This window comes from Cryphonectria parasitica (genome assembly GCF_011745365.1).
Source record: "Cryphonectria parasitica EP155 unplaced genomic scaffold M406scaffold_5, whole genome shotgun sequence".
Taxonomy (NCBI): Eukaryota; Fungi; Ascomycota; class Sordariomycetes; order Diaporthales; family Cryphonectriaceae; genus Cryphonectria; species Cryphonectria parasitica.
The window spans coordinates 3,092,176-3,107,731 of record NW_024468913.1 but is presented as its reverse complement, the minus strand read 5'-3'; the positions used below and the strand labels follow the sequence as shown (position 1 = coordinate 3,107,731).

At 54.7% G+C, this 15,556-nt stretch overlaps 4 protein-coding genes across 4 annotated transcripts; 3 read left to right on the top strand and 1 right to left on the bottom strand.

Moving 5' to 3' along the window:
• Positions 1–289: 289 nt before the first annotated feature.
• Positions 290–3,053, top strand: M406DRAFT_331234 (uncharacterized protein; the record flags this gene model as incomplete). The annotated part of the gene is made up of 5 exons (XM_040920606.1): positions 290–469; positions 594–1,414; positions 1,523–1,563; positions 1,627–1,880; positions 1,977–3,053. 5 exons carry the CDS (start codon positions 290–292, stop codon positions 3,051–3,053), a joined length of 2,373 nt encoding a protein of 790 aa, XP_040775878.1.
• A 3,723-nt stretch (positions 3,054–6,776) lies between these two features.
• M406DRAFT_356729 (uncharacterized protein) lies at positions 6,777–8,214 on the top strand. Its single transcript, XM_040923513.1, has 4 exons — positions 6,777–7,024; positions 7,146–7,222; positions 7,294–7,371; positions 7,439–8,214. The coding sequence occupies exons 1-4, from the start codon at positions 6,916–6,918 to the stop codon at positions 7,748–7,750; spliced, it is 576 nt and encodes a 191-aa protein (XP_040775877.1). The 5' UTR covers positions 6,777–6,915; the 3' UTR covers positions 7,751–8,214.
• Positions 8,215–9,352: 1,138 nt separating this feature from the next.
• M406DRAFT_102411 (uncharacterized protein) lies at positions 9,353–11,927 on the top strand. Its single transcript, XM_040915008.1, has 5 exons — positions 9,353–9,476; positions 9,955–10,013; positions 10,082–10,392; positions 10,494–10,997; positions 11,093–11,927. The coding sequence occupies exons 1-5, from the start codon at positions 9,465–9,467 to the stop codon at positions 11,572–11,574; spliced, it is 1,368 nt and encodes a 455-aa protein (XP_040775876.1). The 5' UTR covers positions 9,353–9,464; the 3' UTR covers positions 11,575–11,927.
• A 384-nt stretch (positions 11,928–12,311) lies between these two features.
• Positions 12,312–14,466, bottom strand: M406DRAFT_107063 (uncharacterized protein). The gene is made up of 3 exons (XM_040915220.1): positions 13,443–14,466; positions 12,914–13,380; positions 12,312–12,715 (listed from the first exon to the last, which is right to left on the bottom strand). The coding sequence occupies exons 1-3, from the start codon at positions 14,374–14,376 to the stop codon at positions 12,476–12,478; spliced, it is 1,641 nt and encodes a 546-aa protein (XP_040775875.1). The 5' UTR covers positions 14,377–14,466; the 3' UTR covers positions 12,312–12,475.
• Positions 14,467–15,556: the final 1,090 nt, after the last annotated feature.

Here is a 15,556-nt window from a genome sequence, read left to right as displayed (position 1 = left end):
CAGAAGATTCAGGCTTTGTCTGACTGCTCCCCATTATCCTCCCTCTGGACACTGTATCAGCAACATTGGCAACGCGTTGGCAGCCTCTATACAGAGGTCAACGCGTGTCCTCCTCCCTCTACACACACACACACACACACACACACCTCTTCTCCTTCCCCCCTCTTCTATTTCTTGACGTGTCAGTCCCTCCCTCCAGCAAACCCCAACAAGTTCGGCTTCCTTTTTTGTCAGAAACTTCAGCTGCTGACCTTGCCATGCAAAAGTTGTAGGACACTCTCCATCCACCATGGCCTCAGAGCTGCCCACTCAGATGGAGCCGCATATGAGCATGTCAGCTCGGACCACAGCTCGCACTGCAGCTGCTGATGGGAGCACTGAGTATGTTGATTTCTTCCTGGCCAGTATGTGGTCTTGGACAGAGAGCGGCGCTGCCAAGGTCATCAACGAGTTGGAGAATCTCAACCTGGTGAGCCCAGCTGCTTTCCCATGTCATTACATCCATACTCCATCCACTGATCTTCATAACCTTTGAACATCCTCAAGTTACATTGTCCCTTAACCAGAGATGTCCAAAAGCTGACCCATAGAAGGTTGCTGCCTCATACTCCTATGATGGGATGCTCGGCTGCTTCGCGATCCGTTGCCACAGGAATGACCAGGCAGTCATCCAAAAGCGGTTCCGAAGCTTTCTAAACCAGATCGAGGTCGAGATCAAATTGGAGCGGGACCCGGTCTCTGGCGAAGCGCTGCTGAGTGATGATCATCCGCTCGTCGCGCCACTGAATCCGATTCTGCCACCTCCCTCCACATCTGGCCGCGCTGCGAGCGCTCATGAGGAAAACCGATACATGTCACTCGAGGTTCCAAAGGAACTCCATAAGTTTTCCCATGTCGTTGCCTGGCAAGACCTTCAGTCCACCTCTCAAACCTTCCAGACTTGTTTCATCTCGGAACCGGAACAGAAAGCCATCGAGGAGGCATCTGGTGTCGAGATGGTCTTCGATCACGATCAGAAAGTTATCTTTATCGGTGCCTCATCCGGTCACGCAGCAGATGTTGCCAAGAGTAGAATGACTGCGCTTTTGCAAGATTACCTCGCCAATAAGGGCAAGTCTGTCTCTCATGTCTTCTTTGTTGAGTCGGTCTTTTGCTGGACCGTGGACATCCGCAATATCATGGATATTCATCCTCAGATGAGACGTTCGACGATCCTCGACTTCTGGACATTTGGGCATATCGACCATTACTTTACCGGCATTGTATGCTGTCTTCGGATCTGCCAAGATGATCCGTACAAATCAGTGCACTCGAATCAACTCTGGTCGCTCTTCGGGCCCAGGGCTCGCAACGTGTTCGCCGGGCGGCAGCCCCAACGCCAGGCTCAGCTCTTCGAGGGCCACAACATCGCTACGTGTCTTCCTACTCGGCATCAAGCTCCCAGCGATATCCACGACTGGCTCATTGATATATCTGAGCCGATTACACAAGCGACAACTTTTAACACTGCTTCATTCGCTAGGACTGTTCCCTTGGGTTCAGCCGCTGTCGAGCCTGGGGCAGGTGTGCGAGATCACTTTTCATCCCACAACGAGCCAGATCAACATGCTCAAGTTTGTCTCATAGACCTCCAGGAGGAAATATCAATCCCTTTCATCAATATCCAAGAGGATGCCCTAATGCCGCATGGCGACCTCGCAGCCGAAAACGGCCCTTTAATCTCTCTCGGCACGAGCGTGTCAACATCGACCACTACCGCAGCACCTTCGCTGCTCGATCAGCCTGATTATATCCTGCACGACCCTGGCTCGAACCTACAGCGGGCATTGCAGCCCTCGAGACGAACCATACTTGTGCCGAAGCCTGACTCTCTTCCTCAGGTTGGAATAATCGAGCGAGTTGGTATAGCGACCGAGCTTGATGGAGAGACCGGAAGGTTCGTTACTTCTGTAAAGGAGATGTTACAACCTCTCAAGCGAAAGTCCGGCATGGTCAGCCTGCGTGCCGAGCTAGGCAGGTTCTACTTGCGAAGAGTGCCGCCCAGTGGCCAGGCGCGAAATAAGCAGTTCGAGCCAGCCCATGGATGGGACGCCGAGAAACTTCGCAGTTCTCTGGACTCCCAGCCTCACTTCTTCACGAAGGCGCTTTCGTACTGGGGAAACGATGTCGATTTCCTCGCCTCGATGACGATAACAGGAACGAACGAGAAAATGTGGAAAGAGGTTTCCAGAAGCACTTTCCTCGATTTTCACTTCACAGGCGCGGTTGCCCAAGGACAGGAAAATTTTGAGAAAGTGAACCCGGGAAAAATTCTCGAGATTAATGCCGAAGACTGCACTTGGAATGTATGCGAACTGGACAATACGTGCGGTGAGGTTTCGGTTCACTGCCTCGCCCAGCACTGGGACTTCAAGGTACGCCTCTCACGAGATCACTCCATCGATTCCAAAGCGCACTGGGCAGCATTCACTCAAGCGCTGCTCAACAGTCTCAGAGTGACCTCGTGGGACCTGGACTTCCAGTACAAATTTGATGAGGGTCCAGTTGCAGCCCAACATGCACCCATCGTCATCAACAAAGCCAGGGTTCGGCAGGTTTGCCGCCTGCAACACCAGGACGGCAAAACCTTCCTGGATGTCACCCGCATGCTGCCCACGAAACCCATCGACCGCCGAGGCAACTATTGTACAGTCACGTGCCTCACGGGCAACGATTCCCTCACAGAAGATCAACCTAAGACAGGCTTGATCTTACAGTGGTACGAGGCCTCCATCTTCTCTGTCGGACTTGAAGAGGCCTTGAAGGAGAATGAAAATATGGTTCCAGGTGACGAGGCTCAATGGACCGTAGACCAACTCGAGAAGGACGGTGTCTTCGCAGATCTTTATCATCGTACCGCAGACATGGTGAAGAGAATCAACGGTGTGGGTGTCGAGTGTGATAATGGAATCGAGGCGAGGTTCCGGAAGAAGCAGCAGCAGCAGCAACAGCAGCAGCAGCAATCTCAATCGCCGCAGCGACCTGGAGGTTCCGGCAACGGATACGCTTATTAGTGGCGTTCATGATGCTCAAGCTAGACCGGCTCTGATGTTGGGCAGATTTACTGCCAACAGGACATTTTTGACGGTGGGTGCTCGCTCGACTAGCAGCTGTAGCACAGGCTATCTCACCTGACTCTGGTATCTCGGAGTCAAACAAGAGATATGCGGGTACCGTGAACGGGAAGCAAGATACCTAACCACATTAGAAGAAGAAGAAAAAGGGTAGCCAGTTGAGCGCTATTGGTCAGAGAGACGTCTCTATAAGCAGCTGTTGGGCCATTTGCGAGAATGGGCCACCCACTGCCCTTGTTGATTCCCACAGGCTCTCAAAAGAAGATAATAAATGATTTTCATCCTCCTGGGAACGTTGCGCAGCACAAAGACCTCAGTAAAAGAAGAGGCGTCATCAGTTCAACAGAGTTTTCAGGTGAAATACACATTGGTGGACCTCTCATCCACTCATGTGCCTGGTGCCTCTGATGTCTTGGCGGGCTGTAAACTTCTTGAAAGAAATCCCCACGAAACCGATTGGAGGTACAAGCAGGAAGCCGACCACTTGAAGGACATACATGCCACGGAAGCTCAAACTGCGATGCCTCGAGATATGTGGATATGGTGAGCTGCCCTAGAGATGTTAAATTTAGGGGAAGGCCGTGGGTAAGTCCGTTCAACGGGGTTAGACTCTTGTTGAGGTGCACAGGGCGGCGGATGGCGTTGGGATGAAACACAGTTACGGTAGTTTTCTCTTCGGGCTGAGGTGGCTGAGCTGGTATGGGATGATGGTCATGATGACGAGGGAGGCGTCGAGAGCAGCGGTGGGCTCCGACGAGCTCCCAGGGGGGGGGGTATGAGCTGACGACTAGAGGTAGGGGAAGTTAAGACGGCACGGGCCAGCCGGCTTCCCGGATGTTGTCCAGCGGGTCTGATGAAGAGAGAGAGAGAGCGCCGGGTCTCGTTGAGCCGTGAACGATGAGCAACTGGCTTGTCCACTTAGTTATGTAATCTGTGCAGTATAAGTGAAGATCTGGCGATGGCATGTGGGTTATGAAGTGACAGCCAGATCTCACTCGTCCATCTGACAAGAGAGACTGACTGCCCAGAAGTACGATGTAGGCACGTTGAGAGAGCTACGTTCCAAGTCGGGAAGAGAAATTGATTCAGGGCATCAGGCAGGAGCACTCGTCCATATTCTTCTCGGGAGAGGTTGTATTGATGCTATTCACCACGATCATATGGAACTAGCAGTCTTGTAGAGGCGGCTTCAAGGGAGATCGCTGCACGACTTGCCAAGAGGGCCGCCGCACATGCATATTGAGAGTGAGCCATTTTGCATGCTCGGAGAAAAATGGCATGTCGGGGAAACTAGGTTCTCCCCCACGGACGAGCCATAAGAGGGTACCCAGTTAATAACCGTACATCATCACTACCATAGTACATACCATAGTATTGCGTGTGGCTATGTAATGTGTACTTTATGCCCAACGTTGTTGACGTCGCCACCCAATTTTTCAGCTGAACAGACATGTCAGCCTCGTTCTCCCTCCCTGCATACGAGACGACTGGGTAATTCGGCAGTGAGTGAGGCACACACGTTGTCCAATACACACCACTGCATCGGTAAGCCCGTCGCAGCAACGGTGGATCGCGCTGACGACGACGAGATGCTTCGGCAGATTCTGCCGTGGGCGCGGGAGTCGGGATGCAGCCCAATTGGGAGAAGGTCGACAGATCTTTGTCCCAAAAGGATCGATCGTACTTGTTTTTCTACCATTTTTCTCTTCTTTTTTCCTTGGTTCGTTTACCGTCTCTTTCCATGATGTTGTGAATTCCGGTTTGCGTTGTCGCACTTTCCCAGCCCTCTTAAATCCGTTTAGGAGAAGGACGGCAAGGAAACAGCTAAGCCGCACCGAGGAAGCGGTTAGAGCCGTATGCAGATCCCTGTCGGGTACATTCCGAGCGTACTACTTAGTATGGGGCCTTTTCGCTTCTGTTGATCCCTCCCCCAACGGCCTCGGCAAGATGGCCGACTCTCCCAATTTTTTTTTTTCCAGTGGCCGGGTGAGGAACTTGACCGCGTGCATGGATGGATGGCTGGGTGGAGAGCGGATGCTGACAAGGGCAGCCCACCCATGCATACATGCATGCACTGCACCGCACCACTGCAGACGCGGACTGCCGCTAGTGCTAGCTTGCAATAACCCGCCTCGATATGCAAGCTCTCTTTCGTGTCGGGATGAGGCGACGTGGAAAAGATGTTGATGGTAGAGATGTCGCAGGCTAAAAAAGGCTGGTGAGGATAGGGCCAAGGACCGAGACCCCTTCCCAAAGTTCAAGGCCAAGCCGCAAAATCCGAGTCCTCACGACACTCATCGAACTCTCTAGATAGGCCAAATAAAAATGCAATCAATTAGAGGCGTCTGGCGCCATGCCTGGTATCATCTGAGACGTGAGTGATAAGTAAATTGGCCCGTGTGGCCCCTGTCGCCGAGCATGTCCCATGCCCCCAATTTGGTCGGTTTTTTTTTCTTCCTTCTCCTCCCCTTCCCCTTCTTCCCCCTCGCTCTCTTCCTCGCGCGCTACCTCTCTTTCTCTATGCGGTGCGGACCACTTGGCGATGGCTCGGTGATTACGACTCCATGCAGGCATGCCGCCCATCATTAATGTTACTACGCGTTGAATATCGAGTGAGGAGGCTTATTCCGGATGGAGTAAGCAGGTACTACTATAGCATGCTTGAGAGGGTGACAGAAAAAAGATGACAGGGAATAGCAATTCGCTCTGGCGGATAATCAAAGCAAAAGATGGGATTGATAGTCGCACATGAAACAGAATGCATCATTCCACCTCTGTCTGCGCTGTGATGCCATGACCGCCTTTCTCCCATCCCAATCTTGTACCCGGTCGGTGCTACCGTAGTACCGTCCCATAATCGTTGCAATCCAAGACCAATGCCATGCCATGCCAATGCCATCTTGGTCCTTCCTCAAACCTGCGCCCCCCCCCCCCTTTGCCCCCTCTCCCCTGAACGCTCTTGCCCTGTCTACGTATCATAGTACCATACATCATGGGATTTACAAAAAAAGGTGACAGTCGCGCAGGTCCGCCGTCGTCGGCATCATGGGGGACCAGAGCCTCTATGGAGCATCATGGGAAACCTCCCCCCCCCCCACCTGGGCCTGGCAAGTAGCGGCATCGCCTAGGCCCCCCTGGTCACGCACCAGGCCTGTAGAGCCGTGCGTGCCGGTCTGGACCAATGAGAGATATCAATTCCCGTCCCCAGGTCTTCCGTCTGGAGCTCTCGACCTGCAGCGAGACAGGCACCCAGGCCCCTGTATCCCTGGGCATTGTATCCCAGTACCCCTGTCTAGCCCCGTCCATCCGCTATCGTGAGGTTTCGGTGACCTTCTCCCTCCGGTCCTGCCCTTCTCTTCTGTTGTCCCGGCCTTGGTCTGCTTGTCTTGGTCTTGTGTTGTTGTGTACATAGTAAACTTTGGCAGGTCGGCCCCCCGGCCTTCTCGAGGAATAAATTCTTGACTACTGCCCTCCATTGCCGTGTGAATGACCTGTTGCTCCTTTCTTCCTTCCTGAGAGAGGTCTTGCAAGCTCGCCTTTTAATCTTTTGGTGACGTGGATAACATCCCACCCTCGCCCTTTATCTTTCTCCGTTTCTTGCTTCCCTTTCTACTCCTCCACAACAAACAAATATCTGCCTTCCTCCCATCCGTACATCAACTCCATTTACCAAACAGTCATACACTTTGGCGTTTGATTCATCTCGTCTTCGAACCTGTTTCAGCAAACAGACACCAGCCAAAAGAAACAACAATCAACCTCAATATCCCGTAACATCCATCCATCCACGTCCACAGTCACGATGCACTCCGTCACCGCATTCATCGCGCTTTCTGCGCTCACCATGGTCGCCGCCCAGAACTCGACCGAGTTCACCATCAATGTCAGCGAGATCACCGATACTGAGCGAAGTAAGTCCAGCGATCCATTTCCTGCCTCTTCATCTCCTTCTTCCCTTCCCGGGGATGCTCCATGGCACATTCCTTTCCATTTCCCTCGAGTTATGATCAGCTACTCACCCTGGATGAACAGACACCTGGTGCATAGCCCAGGAGAACACCTGCAGCGAGCTCTGCGCCAACGACCCCATCGGAAACACCTGTGACTACGTACGTCCAATGGCTGTCTATGACATGTCCGATCTACCCGGGCCGCACTATTGACTGACGCTGCTACACAGACCACTCTCGACTACTACTGCACCTGCCAGAACGGCAGCGAGCCCGGCCTGCAGTACTACACCGAGACCATCGATTATGTAAGTTGAAGCGCATCTCTAACTCGTCTCTCTTTTGTTCCCTGCCCGCTGACCAGCCGCGTACCAGTTTGTCTGCGAGCAAGCCTACAGCGACTGTATCACCGAGTACGAGAACGACCAGCAGGCGCAGGCCAACTGCACCACTTCCATCGCGGACCACTGCGGTACCCTTGACCCTTCCGACGCGACCACCAGTTCGTCTACCACCAGCTCTGCTGCCTCCTCCGGCACTGCTAGTGCCAGTGGAAGCTCTGCCTCCGGCTCCTCGACTGCTGCCGCGTCCTCGACCTCCACTGCCGGCGCTGTCCCTACCAACATCCAGATGGTCGGTACCGGTGCCGCCGCCGCCGCTTTTGGCCTGCTTGCCTACATGCTCTGAGGCAGGGGCTGCGCTCGACCTGGCCAGATCATGATCGGCCATTTGGACTTCGAAAGCCTTTCTGCTTCTTGTACAGAGATTAGACACGGCATGGCACCTGCACTCTCGACCCGAATTGTAATGGCCGAATTGTTTGTGGTGTGCTCATGCATACTATTTTCCCACGATGGCCAGCCCACCGATACCCCGGGCGGCTTTAATAATACTTGATGAGGAGACGATGGATACCTACCTGCTTGACGATACATGTGCAAGATGAGTCATTTGGGAGCCGCACAGAGCTTGTGCGAGGGACAGACCCTTCCACGTCGTGAAAAGTGGATGATGTTTTCCGTGGTTGACCGACAGCAGGCGAATGGGGGGGGGGGGGGTTGGGGTTTGTTTTACACATCAGTTAGGAGTATTAGGAATGGACTTGGCCTAGGTCTTTGGACGAGGGCCCTTTTCCAAACACATATCCCCCTCACTCTCTTTTGAGTTCTTTTACTTGACAAGTCCGTGAATCTGGTACCCCCGTATGACGTTACCCGGTGACCTAGGCTGGACCCCAGAATGTGGGTGATTAAGCGTCTTACACGCTGATGCTGCACCCGGCAGAATGGATGCTTACAGCCGAAGCGCAGCACAGATCCTCATGTGCCGCGTTTCATGATGATGACAAGAACCAGCAGTGCGAGGGCTCTGTAGATTTTGTGGCTCTCGTTGCATCATGTTGATGAAAGCTCCCATGGACAGCCGCCCGATTACCTATCAAGCACTACTTGTGTTCGTCTTGACGCTGCTCATACACGCTGAATTGCAATTACTTTCCTAGTGGGTACATGTGTCTCTCATCACACCTCGGGCAATGAATAAAACAAATAGAACAATCTAGGGGCAACTACAGTAGACTCTACACTAGAGTCCGTAGATATTGCATGGCCTTGTGTTCATGTAGTGTCCTTTGATGGCATACAGGTCGTTTCTGAACTTTGATGTCGAGTCAGGCCGTGCAGGCTTGGAGGGGATCTGCACTCTGTGCAACGCCGCTAAACATCAAAACATGTGTCGGATGAGGGACTCATCGCCAAGAACACACACGAACAATACTGGGAATGCAGCAGAGACACTGCCTAGTAAGATTTCTGCCAATGGCGGCTTCATCATCAAGATATAACACATTCCATCTACAACGGCAATCTTTCGGCGGTGCTCGAATCTGCCACAGCAACCAAACCCTGACTGGCACTTCTTTGATGGCTCGTGGTGACGGCGCTATTGGGCTTGGCGACCTCCCCAGGACGAGTGGAAGCCGCCGCGGTTGAGTGCTGGGGATCCTCTGCGGTAGCTGTCATCCAATGAGCGGACGCAATGCTCATAAGCGGTGTGGCCATTGCCATTCCGCGCCAGAACGTGGCCTACAACCAGCTGCTGAGGTACATGTGCGGTAGTGCTGCCCCGCACTCGGAGGGGGGAAACAGAACCCCTGGCCTCGTTTTACCCCTGACACTCAGCTTTGCCAGCGCAACCCCCCCCCCCATGAGCCAGAGCTCCCTTCCCCTACCCGCCCACATCCTATCCAAGCAAATAACCCATTTCGTCCTCCTCTATCAACAACCCCTTCGACACGCAGTCACGATTGCCCACGACCCAATTGCGTGTCGCGCAGACAGCTGCTGTTTTTTCCCCTTCTGTTTTCTTGCTCCTCACCCCATATCCTCTTCAGACCGCAAACATGCACGGAGAGGTGAGTTGCGCCCAGTAAACAAAAGAATCTCCTGAGCTCCCCCCCTTGCGCTTGTCTCGATCTGTCTCGATCCAAACAAACCGGCCCTCGCCCCGCTCCCGAGGTCAACAACGGCCCCCTATTTCCCACAACATGCGGGACGGTTTGGTCGCCTACTGGCCACCATCGCGAGCAAGTCATCCAAGATCATCCTTGGCGGGCGGCCTTCTTTCACCTCGACCTCCATACGGAGCAGCTTCTCGGCGAGGCCGTTGGGCGTGGACACAAGAGAGAGCGGGAGCGGGAGGGAGACCAGATGCGATTCGTAGTCTAGCTTCCCCAGCCCTTTGCCATCACGAGGTGCTATGAATATCTCGACATCGTTGCCGCCTAGTGCATCACCGGCAACCACCTAACCCCTACGCACAATTTCTACCACAATGCAGGATTAGATTAACGGCCTCTGCTTCGGATCGAGATATTGACCATGTCATGATAGGTCCTCCACCTCCACCTGGGCCAGGCTGGTACCCAGCTTGGTAACAGTGCCTGGGAGCTGTATGTTCCGCTGCCCCAACCACCAAACATACGCCTGGCTGCTCAGGGCTGACACTCTGCGTTTCTAGTTACCTCCTCGAGCACGGTCTCGGCCCTGACGGTCGTCCTGACCCCAACGTCAAGGATATCGGTGACCCAGGTTCCTATGAGACCTTTTTCACCGAGACCAGCGGTGGCAAATACGTGCCACGGTCCCTCTTCGTCGATCTCGACCCCTCTCCTATCGACGAGATCCGCACCGGTGGCTACCGCCAGCTTTTCCACCCCGAGCTCCTCATCAGCGGCAAGGAGGATGCTGCTAACAACTACGCCCGTGGTCACTACACCATCGGCAAGGAGATGGTTGACAATGTCATTGACCGCATCCGACGTGTTGCTGGTGAGTAGTAGGAACCGACTGAGAGAAATCAATGGGTTCTTTTTGGTGTTTTTTTTTTAAGGGCATCTGGGAGGGCCGGCGCTGACAGGAGTTGTTGGTAGATAACTGCAGCTGTCTGCAGGGTTTCTTGATCTTCCACTCCTTCGGTGGTGGTACCGGCTCTGGTTTTGGTGCCCTCCTCCTGGAGCGCCTGTCCGCCGACTACGGCAAGAAGTGCAAGCTGGAATTCGCCGTCTACCCGGCCCCTCGTGTCTCGACTGCCGTCGTTGAGCCCTACAACGCCGTCCTGTCGACCCACAGCACGATCGAGAACTCGGACTGTACGTTCCTTGTGGACAACGAGGCCGTCTATGATATTTGCCGTCGCAACCTGGACATTGGTCGCCCGAGCTACGAGCATCTCAACCGCCTGATTGCTCAGGTCGTCAGCTCCATCACCTCCTCCCTGCGTTTCGATGGTGCGCTCAACGTCGACCTGAACGAGTTCCAGACCAACCTTGTGCCCTACCCTCGTATCCACTATCCTCTGATCAGCTATGCTCCGGTCATCTCGGCCAGCAAGAGCTCTCACGAGAGCTTCAAGGTCCACGACCTGACCTTCCAGTGTAAGTCTTGCCCACCTCCTTGCGGACTCCCAAGACTGTGTGTGTGTGTGTGAGAGAGAGAGAGAAAGAGAGATGCGAACTGACACCTGCCTTAGGCTTCGAGCCCAATAACCAGATGGTGGTGTGCGATCCTCGCAATGGCAAGTACATGGCCGTTGCCCTGCTGTACCGCGGCGATGTTGTCCCTCGCGACTGCAACGCCGCTGTTGCGGCTCTCAAGGCCAAGGCGTCCTTCAACCTGGTCGAGTGGTGCCCTACTGGATTCAAGATCGGTATCAACTACCAGAAGCCCGTGGCTGTCCCTGCCGCCACCCCGGCCGACGGCGGTCTGGCTTCCGTCGACCGATCCGTGTCTATGCTGTCCAACACCACCGCCATTGCCGAGGCGTGGTCCCGGCTCGACAACAAGTTCGATCTCATGTACAGCAAGCGCGCCTTCGTCCACTGGTACGTCGGTGAGGGTATGGAGGAGGGCGAGTTCAGCGAGGCTCGTGAGGATCTGGCTGCCCTCGAGAAGGACTACGAGGAGGTCGCGGCCGACTCGTTCGAGGTGGAAGCCGACGATGCCGAGTACTAAACTGCCCATGGCGATCTACCTCTTCCTTCTCTTCGGTGCTGCGGATTAGATTTTGTGGAATCAGAGTTGCGGGAGTTCATGTGCTTTTCAAAGAAGGGGGCAGCCTGGAGAATACCACCTGCGTGTAGTTGACAAGAGGGGATTGGATGAAGGCCCGGCTGTTGAAGCTTGGACCCGCCCCTTGGGAGATCGTAGCAGCTACTGAATGAAACAAAACAATGTGGACAACGCAGACGGGTATATACTGGGCCCCTTCGTTCTATGCTTTCTTCTTTCTATTTTTCTTCAGCCTCATGTTGAATTTTAATCATTGAGCGAATGATGAACAATACATTATTAAATTACGCGCGCACACACACGAGATTAAGCAACAACGTCTTTCATTTGACAAGTACTTGAGATGGGGGAGAACATCCTCGCTAAACAAAGAATTCGGTTCATATCATTAAAAACGCGCTGGAGTGTCTATCATAAGATCATCCGGGTGGGGCCTTCCATGAACAAACCCCAAGAAGAAGACGGGGAGGGGGGGTTAAGACAGCAAAAACGCTGCGTCGAGAAATCAACTTCATCGTGTACTGTGATACTAGAAAAGACCAATCGAACCAAGAAAAGGAGGGCCGAGAATTTGCTTTCTACGTAAGTCAAGCCAACATAAGTAACCATCAACTGGCCCAACGCGTTTCCTGAAGGTAAATCGAGAGGAAGAGCAGAGAGGAGAGGGGAGAAAGTGGGGGGGGGGGGGAACGAGAAGGACCGCATCCCGTGTAGTTGCCTTCCCTGTTCCGAACCACACAGGCCAGGTCGCTCGGTGGAAAAGAAGAAGAAAAGGTTGCTATTGGGGTGTTATTTGTTATTGCCATTGTCGTTGTTCTTGCTCTGTTTCCCCTTCTCTTTGTTATCACCTCGCACCGGCGAGGTACATCAGCATGCTGGGCGACCTGCTCCGCTCCCGCTTCGTCTTGCGGACCAGCACCAAATTGTCGCGCGACTTGTCGCGGTGGCGGTGGCGACTGCGGTCCTCGACAGAGATGGTCGTCGTGACCTTTTCGCGGTCGTCGCGGATCACCCTGGTCAGCGACCAAAGCTCCTTCTGCTCCTCGGGCGGGACCCAGCGCTTGATGACTATATAATCGGGGTTCTGTAGTTCCGTCGGTTAGTGGGCAGTCAATATTGCATGTGCAGTTTCGGGAGGGGCTTGAGGTGTATTTTCTTGGGGGCCGCGGGCGCGTAAACTAGGTAGGGGTCCTTGTCCATGACAGCGGCTCGGGGCATAATAGCCGCCGTGCAGAAAGCAAATGCATGGTGCATAATGCAGGGCTGGGGGGGCCAAACTCACCGAGTCGATCTCATACTCGATAGCCCTCGCCCTCAAGGCCTCGAGACTGAGGTGCTTTCTCGCCATCCGGGTATACGTCGTCTTGGTCGTTGTGATCTCCATTCCGGGGTGTACAGGTGGCGGTGGCGGTGGCATCATGGACATGTGTCCCTGGCCGATATGCCCCATTGGGCGCGGCGCAACTCGCTTGCCGTCGAGGATGGCCTCGATCTGGTTCTCGGGCACGCCTGAGGCGAGAAGACGGTCGCGCATCTGGTGGCGGATCTCCCTCTCGGCCTCTTCCTTCTCCTTCTTCTGCTTGGCTGCCTTCTCGGCCTGCTCGATCTTCCACCGCTCCACCGCCTCCTCGTCGGCCTTCTTGCGCGCTGCGGCGGCAGCCTCAGCAGCCTTCTTCTTCTCCAGCTCGGCGAGCGCGTGTTCCTTGATGATGCGCTCGCGCTCGGCGGCTTCGTCTTTGGCTCGCTTGACTGTTGGGGGACATGTCAGTATACATTTCCTCACAAGATTGAAGGCGAGGGAAAACACTTACTCTTATCCAGCTCATCCTTGGCGGCCTTCAGCTCGGCGTGCGTCTTGGCCTCTCTAGCCCTCTCCAGAGCCTCCTTCTCCATCCTGTCACGCTGTTCGATGGCCTGCAGCCTCCTCTTGGCCTCACGTAGCTCAAAGTCCTCGCGGTCGTGAAGGCGGCGCTCCTCGGCTTCTCTCTCGTGCTGGTCACGCATTTGTCGCTCCCGCAGCTCACGGTACTCCATGTCCCTCCTGATGAGTGCCAGACGGTCTTCTTCGACCTCCTCGTGGCGCAGGCGGTCCAGCTCCGCCTTGTCCTTCCTGAGATCGCGGATCTCTGCCTCAGCAGCCCTTCTGGCGTCGCGCTCACGCGTCTCGGCCTCGGCCTCGAGTTCCAGGCGCTCACGTCGCAGGCGCTCGCGCTCGCGCTCCAGCTCGAACCTCTCCCGGTCGCTGTGCGGTGCGGACATGCGCAGCAGCTCGAGCTGCCGCCGCGTCTCGTCCAGCTTGCGCTCCATCTCGTATCTCTCCATGGTCAGGTAGGCATCCGACCCAGCGCGAGAGCGAGAGTGTGAGTGCTCATGGTAGGACACGCGTGACTCGTGCCGTGAGCGGCCACGGCGGCTGGTGATACTGCTGTCGTCGTCCGACGAGTGGTGGTGGTCGAACCTCTGGTTGATGACCACAGGACCGGCGACTGGCGGCGGCGGCGGGGCCAGTACGACACTGGGCGGGCTGCGGCGCTCCCGAGATCTCTCACGGAACCGAGTGGTAGTGGTGACCAAGGTCCGGTCCTGTCGGTCGTGGGCATTCAGCATGGCATCCACGCCTTGCTGATAATAGGCGCGGCTGCGAGGCCGTTCCCGTCTGGCCTCGACATAGTGCACAGGTGCAGGAGATCGATCTCTGCTGATACGCACGCGGTCGACCTCTTCCTCCTCAGAGTAGTAACTCATGGTGGCTGTTATGTTGAGTATATCTCGGTTGATCGGGAATAAGGCTGTGCGCAGAAAAATAAGAGAAAAAATGTGGTATATATGATACGGCGGTCAACACCTTCGCTCGAGGCAGGCGAAGGCGCACACACTCTTTTCGTTCAAGTCGAGATCACAGCAGATGATATGAGAGAAACGAAACAAATAAAGAGGCTGCTGACAGATCAGGTCCAAGAGGTGGCAAAGAAGTCACTCGCAAAAATCGCAGAAGAGAGAGAAGAGAGAGACTGAGCAGCTGAGGAGCAGAGAACAGTGCCGCACACAGGCGGGGTCACTTAAAGGCTTTATTCCTTCGGCAGAAGAGGAATGTAGTCATTGGTTAGCAGGCCAACCACAGCAGACGGCTGAGGTTACAAGAGGCAACCCTCCCGAGGTAAGCCGCATCGGCCCAGAAAACACGGTGAAACTCATTGTGCTGCGTTGGCTTGGCTCCCCAAGTCGACGAGGAATGTGATCGCCCCTAGCGCGCGAGTGTGTGTGTGTGCATGCTGGCAAAGGTCAGCGTAGCGGAGATATAGGCTGGATCCTGGCATAATGCCGCTAGATCATAAGGTGAGGTGGTATGCAAAAGGTCTATTGGTGGCAGGGTAGGTCCGGTGGAGATAGACTGAAGCGGCTGAAAGTCGTCGTCCTGCAGGATGCTCCCAGTCAAGCCAGTGTCAACGGGAGATTTGGCATAGCTGCTCTGCTGTAGAGCAAGAAGACCCGTGGGGGCCAAAATAGAAGCAGAAGATTAAGCTGTCAGCCCGAGCAAGCCGGCCCACCAGCAATCCTACCATTACCCTTGGCATCTATAGAAATAGATCCAACACACCGAGCCTCGTTCGAAGCAGCAATGCAATGCGCGCGCGTGCATGCGTGTGTGTCAGAGAGAAGAAAAAAAAGGCGGACAGGATGCCGCAAGTCTCCACGCAAGCATCTCGTCTCGAGATCCATCCTCCTCGGGTGCTGCACACTGGGATTATCGGTTTCGTTCCCCCGCAAATCTCAAAAGTGCTAGATTAGAGCGGATCTCCGGGGGGGGGGGTGTCACAAAGGGCGCACACTGTCATTCCCTTTCTGTCGGGTTGATTAAGAACGACATCCGGCACAATCAACCGCGTACGGACCACGTGTTTGCGAAAAAGACCTCGGCGCCTGG

What these genes read in the sequence shown, in the direction of transcription:
- M406DRAFT_107063 (XM_040915220.1), bottom strand. Translation starts at nt 14,376, where the DNA reads ATGAGTTACTACTCTGAGGAGGAAGAGGTCGACCGCGTGCGTATCAGC. An exon ending in CAAGGATGAGCTGGATAAGA is followed by an intron (nt 13,381 to 13,442) that starts GTAAGTGTTTTC and finishes GTCCCCCAACAG; the next exon opens with TCAAGCGAGCCAAAGACGAA. An exon ending in TCGAGTATGAGATCGACTCG is followed by an intron (nt 12,716 to 12,913) that starts GTGAGTTTGGCC and finishes ACGGAACTACAG; the next exon opens with AACCCCGATTATATAGTCAT.
- M406DRAFT_102411 (XM_040915008.1), top strand. An exon ending in GGTAACAGTGCCTGGGAGCT is followed by an intron (nt 10,014 to 10,081) that starts GTATGTTCCGCT and finishes CTGCGTTTCTAG; the next exon opens with TTACCTCCTCGAGCACGGTC. An exon ending in CCACGACCTGACCTTCCAGT is followed by an intron (nt 10,998 to 11,092) that starts GTAAGTCTTGCC and finishes CACCTGCCTTAG; the next exon opens with GCTTCGAGCCCAATAACCAG.
- M406DRAFT_356729 (XM_040923513.1), top strand. Translation starts at nt 6,916, where the DNA reads ATGCACTCCGTCACCGCATTCATCGCGCTTTCTGCGCTCACCATGGTC. An exon ending in GATCACCGATACTGAGCGAA is followed by an intron (nt 7,025 to 7,145) that starts GTAAGTCCAGCG and finishes CTGGATGAACAG; the next exon opens with ACACCTGGTGCATAGCCCAG. An exon ending in TCGGAAACACCTGTGACTAC is followed by an intron (nt 7,223 to 7,293) that starts GTACGTCCAATG and finishes GCTGCTACACAG; the next exon opens with ACCACTCTCGACTACTACTG.